Consider the following 11,292-nt stretch of genomic DNA (forward strand, 5'->3'; position numbering starts at 1 on the left):
ATTCTTACCGTTGACACCGAAGAGCAGGGGAGGCGACGTACGTCTTGGAAGCACAGTTATTGGCCAAGACATTTCTATCTTTCATATTTCTATGGTTTAGCTTTATTCTCAGAATTTCTCAATTTGAAGTTATTATGTTAGTGGGTGTGTGTGGATCAGACAATGAACTGTTCTTTGAGGGGAAAACCTACGAATACTAGAACGAAAACCTACGAATACTCAAGAGAGCGCAAACCTCCGCCAAGGCTAAACAATTCCCCGCCATATTGTCAGTACACCCAAAAGAAATACTCTCATAAATGGTGAAAAATCCTTTAAAAAAATTCTGCATCCACACGCCCAGATCCGGATCACTTCCAAAATATAATCGAGTTGTACTTGTACTAAGGACAGGGTGACCGTAAGGTCATGCCCAAATTCTGCTAAATGCACTTCAAAAAATCTGTCAGATTAATCCCAAAAATGTCAAATTCCCCAGAATCACTCGAAATACACTATAAACACTTAAATCACATGCAGATGTTGTAGTATTGCCTTAATTAAGGTTCAAATTACATTATAAACAATCTGTAGTTACATAAAGAGGTTATGAAGTTGCGAAAAACTCCGGCAAAATCCGGTTCCCAGTGAACCTCAGCAGCTAGACCAGGCAACCTGTCCCATTATGCAAGGGTTTGCTTGAATAGATTGGCAACATTTTTCTTTTTCAAACAAAATGTATCATTTTTTTTCAAATTTGCTATGTTTTACTGTTAAATGACCATTTTTGGAGAATTCTGCCAGAAATCTGCCAAAAAAATCCATTCTGTCAAATTTTCTGTCAAACTCGTTTTCGAAGAAAAATTCTGCCAAATTTAGCCGAAATTCGGCTAAAACGGTCACCCTGACTAAGGACTACCCGTGATTTTTTTTTTTCATGCAAATCCGTCCATAACTTTTTTTCAGTTATCTTGTTAACAGACAAACAACCAACCAACCAACAAACAAACGCTGCCGATGAAACATAACCTCCTTCGTTGAGGTAATAAGGGCAACACTTCGAATATGTGGGAATTGGCAGTACACTTTAAAGGACAGTGGATGTAGGTGTTAAGATCCTATTGCACAAAAAGAAATATGGGGAGGCGTGTAATCTGTGTTGAAATGGAATGTTAAAGTTCTAAACTTTATTCTCAAATTGCCTTATACAATGCAGGAGAAAGCACTTTAGAGTTCAAATTTTTCCGGGGGGGGGGGATGCCCCCGGATCCCCTAGCAGGGCGAGCTTTAGACACGCCTTCACTCCCCCCCCCCCCCCTCCCTTCATACCCCCCTTCCTGAAAGGCAGACCCGCCCCTGTACGTTTCGTTCTCAGATGCATTCGTACGGTGGGAGCTTGACTGCACTTTTGAATGGAACGATTCTCGAAACGGAGCGCAGAAAGACGCGTACAGCGTCCGGCAATTGGCTCCATGTCATATGCGAAATTTACAGAGGTTTTTTATGTTATTTTAACCCGATATTTTGCATTATGAGGTAAGCCGTCAAGTTAGGCCCACTTTTCCCAAAAAATTGGGGCTGGAGATATTTCAACAATGGCGAACGTTTTCCGGTTAAAATTGTAATAAAGAACGAAATAAATGGAAGTTCTTAGTAGCGCAAAATCGGACTCACGCAGTCTGCAATTTTCGCTCGTACCCCCCCCCCCCCCCCCCCCCCCCCCCCCGCCCTGCAAACAGGGCGCTGGTAAGGGCTGATGAGCTTCACAGAATCTTGTGAAGGAAGTACAGATTGACCTTCGCATGCAGCTCGCGCGCGCTACGCATGATGGGCACCGGAAGCTAGTTTGTGTGACGCGTTCTACGTCACAGGTAACGCGAATCTATCCAATGAGAGCTCAAATGACGTCAGCCCTGACCAGCGTCCTGTTTGCAGGGCGGGGGGTACGAGCGAATCTGCAATTATTTGTCGCCTCAGATTCACGCATGCGCTGTGAGAACTTTGGCATACGTGCAAATATGCTGGAACGATCTTCGCTCTGCTTGTGCCACATATTTTGCCACATGAGTGCCACAAAAGGCGTTTTATTTCTCCTTTCAAGCTAGCATGGTGAATTCCATTGACCAACACTGGGTACCGTAGCTACATCCGCGTTCCCATGTGTCAAATCTGCTTTCACTTTTATTCCTCAAAAATTGAATAAAATCAAAGCCAAAAATCAATAATATTCGGAACAATTTATCAATTGTTATGAGGTGCATAACCTAAATGTTGAATTCAAGGAAAAATAGCCTCGGAACCAATTCTTGGGATTTTCCCCCAAAAGCGTACCAGGGTAACGAAATGCCAGAAACAAAAAAAATAGAAAAACCTTGAAAGTGTTGTTCAACCAGGATGGTGAACAACTAAAGCTGCAAAGTTCACGACGGCCCTGAATGCAGTTCACTTAAACTTTAAATTCGAAGTTGGCCAATCACCGTCATCTTCCACCCTCAGTAGACCTTCAAAAACTACTGCTGTTAGAGCAATTCTGAGTCTCTGACAAAATTGTAGATATTTATTAACTAACTTCCGGTATCACTGAGATGTATAACTGATTACTTAGAGAAACGTTACATCTTATTGTTAATCTTAAAAGCTCATGGATTCTCAGTGCAAATACTCCTCAGTGGTGAGGAGTGTCCTACATTGTTCATGCAAGGTGTCCGGAATAAGGGCCGATCCAAGGGGTGGTGGTTGGGATGGTTTAACGACCCCCCCCCCCCCCCCCCCGCCGACTGATAATTAAACGTCATCACTGATTACTAAAAGCTTTTAGAGTTGCCGCACGATTCCGAAGAAAGTCAGACAAAGTAATTTTCAAAATGGCGGGCTGAGGTGATTCAACGACTGTTTCGTGTTCGAACAAAATCATACACAAACAGCCGTCGTAAATGCTATTGTTATCCTCGTCCAAGATATTTAGATTAGGGCCTATTTAAAACGTTGCGCAGATACGCCCAGTGTCGTGAAATTGACCGTAAGTGGTCACATTTGCGTTGAATGCAACTTCTAAGCACCCCTTCTCCCCCGGAATGCCAACACCCGAGCCACCCCCTTTGGAAAATCCAGGATCCACCTCTGAGAGCATCACTGAATGCTGCAAACGCTTAGAAGAGATGGATGGTAATATCCTTGAAAGGGCAAACTTTGAAAAGGAGTCCCCCCGAAGTTAAAACAGGAGGAAAATTATGGCTTTTCAAACCCATGGTAACAGTTTAAAATTCGAACTATTCAATTAAGAAAGAAGGATATGTACCGTCCAACAAGTAGCCAAATTTTTTTTCACTTTGTTGGAGATTTCGGTGGCGTGTTGCATTCAAAAAAGAAAGTGGAAAAAAAAGAAAGCAAAGCAAATTCTCGAAAAGTTTCAGTCCGAAAATTGTTCTCTCGAAAGGTGTCCAGCGGGGTTTAGTATAATACACATTCGAGATCCGGTTCCACAAACATTGAAAAAGAAACTGACAAACAATCACGGTTGAGTGATGTTCCTTCCTTTTGCTGCACTTTTTTCATTTATTCAGTTTCAAGCTTCACTGTGTATATCCGCATTCCAACAGTTTTTTTAATCCGCTTTGAACAATAACCATTATTGTTATGCGTTTCTTTGTACTCCCTGACCATGACCTTGTATTAAAGGGGGGACCTAGAACTTTAACAATAGGTTATAGAGGGCAACCGTCTATAAAAACGGTCCGCAACTTCCACTAGTGTCCATTCGCAACCTCGGCATCTTGACGTCAAGAAAGGATCCCAAGTGAAACTTGGTAAGTTTTGTCAGACTTTACGTTTACTTTAGAAATGCGTTCCACGTTATCACTTCCACTTACCTTCGGTTTGTTTGGCCACTGTGCACATTCGCGTCGATGCGCTGGAGTTTTGGGATTAATGTTTGATCGACTTTGTCCAGTCGCTGATTAATTAACAATGATTTATTTCTTCGACTTGGCACCGACACAGCAAATGTCTGACTGCGCGCAGCTGAGTAGTTTTTTGAAGGAGGTTGATCACATTCAGTATAGCGTATCCAGGTTGGGTGTCAGGAGGGGAGCAAAATGGGTAATTAATTTGTAAAAAAAAAAAAAAGTGGCCCATTTATTTTTTGTGTGCGTAGAATAGTAAAAAGCGGGTGGCGAATCTTTTTTCCCAAACAAGATCAGACAATATCAAAAGAGGGCACTCTCTCTCTGCGTTATGCATATTCATGATGTCCAGGGCTTTAGACAATAACTTATACAACAAGGAATAATGGTGTTTAAATCACCGACGATTGGCAGCTGATTCGTGGACTGGTTAGAAGTAGGTCCTGACTTCGAATCAGGTGATCCGAGTTCGAATCGCAGTGAACGTTTTTTTCACTTCTTCTCATTTTACCTTTTAAATAACTAAGGCCAAAAAAAAGTCTCCGGTTTCTGGTATGCGCGCGCGTCGCCGTAGCCATGCGCGTCGGCAAAATGAAAACGTTTTTTTTTTTTCAATGAAAGATGATGTCTCAAAACCGCCAAACTCACTGGTTTGACTGGAATCCTGCTGCTGCACAATTTTAACGTGTTTTTGGATTGGGTTATGGTCGAGAATAAGCTTTATGTGGCCTCTCTGGACTCCCATATATTTGCACTAAGTTTAGTCGGGCACCATTTGCAGTCATCAGCCGACATTTGAAGCAAAAAAAAGCCGCGTCGCCGCACCACTTTTTGGGCAAGCTCCATACCAGAAACCGGAGACTTTTTTTTTTTGGCCTAAAGTGAGGAAGGAACATATTTTCTCACAAGACATAAAGCCTATCTTGGGTTTGTGCTGTGGAAAACAAGGCATTAGATGTAATGGGCCAATCAGAAGATGGGAAACGGATGTCGTTTGGGGAAAAATCGCGGGCGAGGGTTTTACCACTGCATTATATATTGCGGTTAGGAGGTGCTGACGCTTCCTTTTTTCTTAATAAAAAAAAGGACTCTAAATGTCACCTGCACCCCTCCCTCCCCACCTCGATGGATACACCATTGATCACATTCGGTTTCAAACATGTATACTGTCCATACTTATAAGCAGTGTTTTATTTTAACGGAAGACGTTTATCTTTCTATTTTGGGCGTCTGCAACCCTCTGAAGGAGGAAATGTTCGTTTGCTTTTGCATACAAACAGATCCGCCCTGCGCATTAGGGACCAGTTCCAGGCTCTCACATATATTTTTCTACAGCTTTGATAAAGTATATGGATAGCAATTACAATCACATTGGCAATATAATCGATTCTAATAAGGGACAACTGCAACCTAACCCACATGAATTTGTTTATTGTGGGGCCGCAAATAATTGTTTTCTCGGTGCATGCCTCATTTCAAAGTAACCCGAAAATACACTCAATCAAAAAAGATAGTCCCCCCCCCCTTTCCAATACTATTTTGTCTAACGCAAAAACCACTGAGCACCTCTTGCTCAAATAACAACTAATCAGTGCAGAAATTCCTTAGCAATCCAGCCATATTCTGTATTTGGCCCAAAACAGTGATAATGTGCACGAATTGATGCAGTGTATGACAAATGATACCGAAAACAGTTGCACTTTGGTATACGTGCAAGTTGTCACACTCACCTCGCACGAACACAAAAGTGCAACGCTTTTGCGGTGCCTCTTGTCATAAATTGCATAATTGTGTTCACATTACACTGTTTTCTGCCAAACAAAGAGTATAGCTGGATTGCTAAGGAATTTCTGTACTGATTAATCATAGTTTGAACAAGATGCGCCCAGTCGTTTTTGAGTTAAACACATAAGTATTAAGGGGGACTTTCTTTTTTTGGTTGAGTTTGCCACAGGCATTGCTTTATTATCTAACATATTACACACAATCAAAAATCTCTCCTTCGATGTTCGTAGGCCAGTCTTTAATTGCCTCACTTTGTCAGACGACTCCTTCGATGATCGTGAGGCGGTCTTTGCCTCACTTCGTCAAACTTCTCCGTTGATGATCGTGGGCCATGCATGCAGTCTTTAACTCACGTCGCCAGATTTATGCCTGATGATTGTTTAAAGTGAATATTTACCTCATTTCGCCAGACCTCTCCCACGGTTGTGAGCCACTCTTTACCCCCAATCACCTCATATTAAAATCTTTACTTCAGTGACATCAATGCTAACCAGTTTTCGCTGCTTAGTTCCTATTTCATTATCTTAATATTACAATTGAATATGTTTTATTTAAAATCACCAACCAATGTTGATACAATTTAATTTATTGAACTCAGTGATTTAATTACAACCATAATTTCTTGTTGTGTACATTTTGTTTTATGGGATTGCAATTTTCACCGACTGTTTTCCCCCTTTGTGTTCTTTACTTACAGCTTGTTGACAAACGACTACATTCGTTCATTTCGTTTTTGACTGCGACTTAGCTTGCCTCACAAAATGTCGGGGGAAGGAGCAGTTTGCACATGTGTTTCTGTCGTTGTCGGCATTTTGATCTTTGGTGTCGTGTTTGGACTGTGGGTTGATCAGTGCCAACTTGGCCATGGTTCTTCCCTGAACGTCCGAGTGAATAACGTCACCTTGACCACCCATCCCACCGATAATGTCTTCTTGGGCTGGGAGTCTCTGTTTGGGATGCCTGCCGATGAAATCGCCGTCAATATCCACTCGGCAGCTCTCTGTAGCGCCAGCACCAAACCACGAGATATTTACGAGGGTCAGACTCTCCAGTTCGGAGATTCGTTGTCCATAAACTCTTTCTACACCGCCGGCGTCTCTTTCTGGTTGACAGAGGCGGACTCTTTCTTTGAGGGAGCAGATGATCTTTCGCAAGTGATCGAGATTCCTAGCAGCCAGATGGATAGCATGAGGGAAACTCTGGACAACGGGGCCGCAGACTACATCAGACTGGATTACGCAGTCGTGGTCGAGGGCAGAAACATCTTCCAGGAGAATTCCTGGTTTGGGTTCCTTGCGGAAAACCTCTGCGTCAGCGCGTTGGACTTTGTGTTCGGACCCTGGACGAGCAAAGCGGTGGGGAAGGCAGCCCTACTCAAGTCTGGTGACATGGCAAAACTTTATAAGACCGTCAAACTCGAGCACAAGGCTGGGACGCTTACCAAAAAGAGCCTGTACAAAGCTTTGATTACCTATCAATTCCGCGCGGGAGCTAAGAGTGCAGTTATAAATCCCGCCATCAGTAACGGCAATGAAATGGTGAAGGAGTGGGCCATGGACCAGACCATGCTTGACGAGCAGATCAGGGACACCGTCACATACCTGAAGGAAAAAGCTGTTTTCACCGCGACTGGCCAGGAAGGGTTGGACATCTACCGCGCAGTCAATGAAGAAATAGATAAATGGGCCGGCTATCTCGACACTCTCACGGATTCCCTAGAGTTCTGCCTCGCAGAAGTTTTGCCGCCCTCCCAGGATGCACTGTACCACGTCAGTCTCACCGTCACGCGCTAGGTATGGCCGGCCGGCCCTGTGTCAAAGTTTACAAATGTAGGCCCTACTGCTGTCATTGTGGCCACAGTAAGTGTACGCTATTTGGTTTGAATCCAACTTGAACCACATAGCCTTCTCCTTTTGTGGCTACCTTATCTCAAAAAAGCTAAATGAATACGGTATCATATTTTTCAGCATTACATCAAGCGCATACAAGCGGGCCATTCAGTTCGATCTTGTCCGTTCAGATTATTTTTCTTTCGTCATTTTAGTATTGGTATTAGAATCTATATCCATCCAATCATAATGAAGACGAACATTAAAGGGAATATACATCATTTGCTTTTGCTGTAAATTTCAGAAATGGATGGAATTGGGGGGTTGGAAATACATAGCAAATATAGTTACACTGACTTTTTTGAGGTTTTGGGTTCGAAAATGCTATAAAAACCAAGAAAAACAATCATTTTCCTGTAGTCTGGTTCCCTGACTCCATATAAGAAGAAACAGAGCAGTTTACATACATTGGGGAATTGTAAGGTCAGGGAACCAGTCTAGCTGGCTTGTACCCGTTCATAGGTGTGTAATCGATTGCAAACAAGTGCGATGGTCAATAAGGGCCAGTATTTGAAAAAAAGACAGTTTTTTCGGCCGATCAGCGTTGGAAATTGATACAAAAATAGCACTTTTCTTGAAAATGACAGTATACCAGGTGCCATGATTTTACAGGATGCTTTACACTGTCATTCACTAACAGTCCAGCAAGGTATTTCAAAATGATTTGGTAGTTTTATTTTTTGATGTTTGCAAATGTTGTATTTTCCCTTTAACTGTACTCAGAGTTGAAGCTAATTTCATATATAAAACTTATTAGTGAATATTATCTAGAAGTAGGCCTAGATTTATAGCAATGTCATTGGTCTTAATGTTAATCTGGAACTTTTTACTCAAATTTATCATGTTTATCAAGTTTTAAAAGAAATGTACAATGAAAATCAGACTGAAACACAATCGAGAAAGCTCTTGGTTTGTGATACTTCTAAATTAGAATGTGCAAATTTGGTAACTGTTAAAAGTGATGTTTATGTATAATCTCAATTAGGTATCGAAACTAGCCTTGGATTATCATGATGGTTGATTAAATTCAAATATGAGATTAGGCCCCTCCTTAGATGCATCAGTGGACAGACAGATACACAGTCTTGTTAAGTTACCATTTATAAAATTTGTGTAATCAATAACCATAATAGACCTTTTTCACACTCAGACCATTTTCGAGAGGTATACTTTTGTTATTTTTAATATTTTGTTATCATATATTATTATTACTCAGTAAAAATGAATGTATAAATGTTTCCAGTGGGACAAAAGAAATTCACCATCAAAATGGTTGCCATGCAAAGGCACTATAATATATAGACATCATGCATTTCTAAATTTCACTATACAAAAAAAACCCAGTTGATCTAGTGTAATCTTAACATTTGTACCTGAAAGCATTAGCATATTATCGGTGAATCTCGAATTATTTCGTTTCGAGTGCAAATCACATCAAAATTTTACTTTACGGTGTTTTTTTAAACGAAGTACTTTTGGGAGAGATACAGCATGACGTTTCGCATGTAAACCTTTTTATAACACTTCGCGCTACATTTTGCATACCTATTGATATTTTGTTTGGTATTGTTATGTTGTACATTATTAATACCGTGATCTACTTGTCGCTGAACGCAGAATATAATGATGTTATGTCATATCTTAGAAGTATAATGTAATTTTAGTTTTATATCATATGTATCAAGCGGTGAGGGGCCAATCATTTCATATATCGGAACAGCGTATTTTAACCAATGAATATTGCTTTATAAAAGTTTATAGTTATAGCAAATATTATTTTTTAATATGTACTGTGAATGTATTAGCAAAATGACAGCTCTAGTCACGCATTAGTTATTAATTAGAGGCAAGTATAGGAACATTTGAAATTAGCCGGAAACGAATACCTATATCGATTTAAAGAGAAAGTCCTTGCTCAAAGTGAATATAGGTCTGGTGAAATTAATCCACCTAATATGGTATCATTGAGAAGAAAACCTTTATTGAAGGTGGTCATTGACGGCCCACAGCCACAGTTTTGTACGTGCCATAGCAATGCAAATCAGTTACGAGACCCACAAATTGTGCGTACATCTTCTCTGTTTTCTCAAAATGTATAAAGTAAATGTATCCACTGAGCTGAGATGAAACTTCAATAAGTTGTTTATTAAGCTCCCTTTTTCAGATTTTTGAGCAAGTTTTGCTTCAGACGAAAAAGGGTAAAAAGCAAATGGTCCTTTACCTTTGTTTTCCTAAATTCTGTGTGGTTTTGGTCTTCACTTGAAAAAAACCCACATACACCGGGATAGACCTGAGACATATGATGACGTCACTGCTTGATTACAGATGTACTTTTTTCAACCCATAAGAAGCACAAAACGTGACGCCATTACGTCTGTTACCGCCAGAAAAAGCACGTCTTTAAAGGAAATATACAACATTTGCTTTTGCTGTAATTTTTAGACATGGATGGATTTGGGGGTTAGTAATTTTTTAGCAAATATTTTTATATACTGACCTGTTTGAAATTTTGTGTTCATAGATGCTGGAAAAGCCAAGAACAATATGCTGTTCTTGTAGTCTGGTTCCCTGACCCTACTTCAGACGAAACGGAGCAATTTATAGGCGTCGGGAAAATGGCAGGTCAGGGAACCAGACTATAGCTAGTTTGCACCCGTTCATCACGGATGTGTAACCGATTGCAACAAAATGTGGACTTGGTAAATTCGGGTGCAGTCTTTGAAACAGTCATGTTTCTCCCCAACGATAGTGCAGCTGAACATATTTGTATTGGAAATTGATACAAAATCGGCACCTTTATTGAAAATCAGAGTACACCAGGTGCCATGATTTCACACGATGCCTAAGACATTACAGTCAAGTAAGGTATTTCGTAATACTGTTAATGTTGTTTCTTGATGTTTGGCAAATGTAAATTACCTCTTATCTTGTTAATGAACACAACAAAAGCATAAGCTATACTTATGTGAAATCATTACAAATGTTTGCTCTGAGCATAATTAAGCAGATATACCCGAACGTATACTATTGGTTTACAAGTTAAATGGCTTTATGGTTTACCTTTATATCGAGTTCAGTAATTAAGAAAATATGTAATATGTGGCGGGAAAAAAAAAAACATGATGTTGTAATGCCATTTCGTGTTTGTGTGTCAGTTGTAAACTTGAGCCGTCTCTGACTATGCTTTCCTCTGATTTTTTTAAGTTCACTTTATTCTGTGTTTACAACCACTTTATTTCTTAGCGAGATGTAGGGCCTACACGCATGCGTCAATATTATTTGTTTACTCTTGAAATAGACCGGGGACAAATTTCGTAGAGCTGTTTACCAAAAAGAAAATTTAAGGGAGGTAAACCTTTGTTCGTAGCAACAGCCGGTTACCAGCCGAATCGGTATGCAATGTATTATTGTCTGCGACTGGTTTCCACCGGATTTTTGGGGCACATTTTAAAGTGCTAAATATTTACATTGGGGGCAGTATTTGCAAAAAACAGTGTGGCTTTTCTCCAACGATAAAATGACAGCACACAAGTAACTATGATCTCACAGGATGCTTGAGATTATCATTCACTTACAGTCAAGCAAGGCATTTCTTGATAATTTGGCAGTTAAATTTCTTTTTATGTTTTGCAAATGCTGTATTTTACCTTTAACATCCTATCATAAAAGACATGAACCCTGGGAGTAGCACGGATGAAGTGAAACGGGAAAGTGAATAACACATTCAGACGCTTGAC

At 40.4% G+C, this 11,292-nt stretch overlaps 1 protein-coding gene across 1 annotated transcript; it reads left to right on the forward strand.

Annotated features, from left to right (window-relative positions):
* Positions 1-3,715: 3,715 nt before the first annotated feature.
* On the forward strand, positions 3,716-7,755 carry LOC119741862. The gene is made up of 2 exons (XM_038217783.1): positions 3,716-3,785; positions 6,364-7,755. The coding sequence occupies exon 2, from the start codon at positions 6,428-6,430 to the stop codon at positions 7,457-7,459; it is 1,032 nt and encodes a 343-aa protein (XP_038073711.1). The 5' UTR covers positions 3,716-3,785; positions 6,364-6,427; the 3' UTR covers positions 7,460-7,755.
* The last annotated feature ends 3,537 nt before the right edge of the window (positions 7,756-11,292 follow it).

The sequence above is a fragment of the Patiria miniata genome, unplaced genomic scaffold, assembly GCF_015706575.1.
Source record: "Patiria miniata isolate m_02_andy unplaced genomic scaffold, ASM1570657v1 HiC_scaffold_5, whole genome shotgun sequence".
NCBI classification, from domain to species: Eukaryota; Metazoa; Echinodermata; class Asteroidea; order Valvatida; family Asterinidae; genus Patiria; species Patiria miniata.

Bases quoted from the DNA above. Each gene is read 5' to 3' on its own strand.
- LOC119741862 (XM_038217783.1), top strand. From the start codon at position 6,428: ATGTCGGGGGAAGGAGCAGTTTGCACATGTGTTTCTGTCGTTGTCGGC.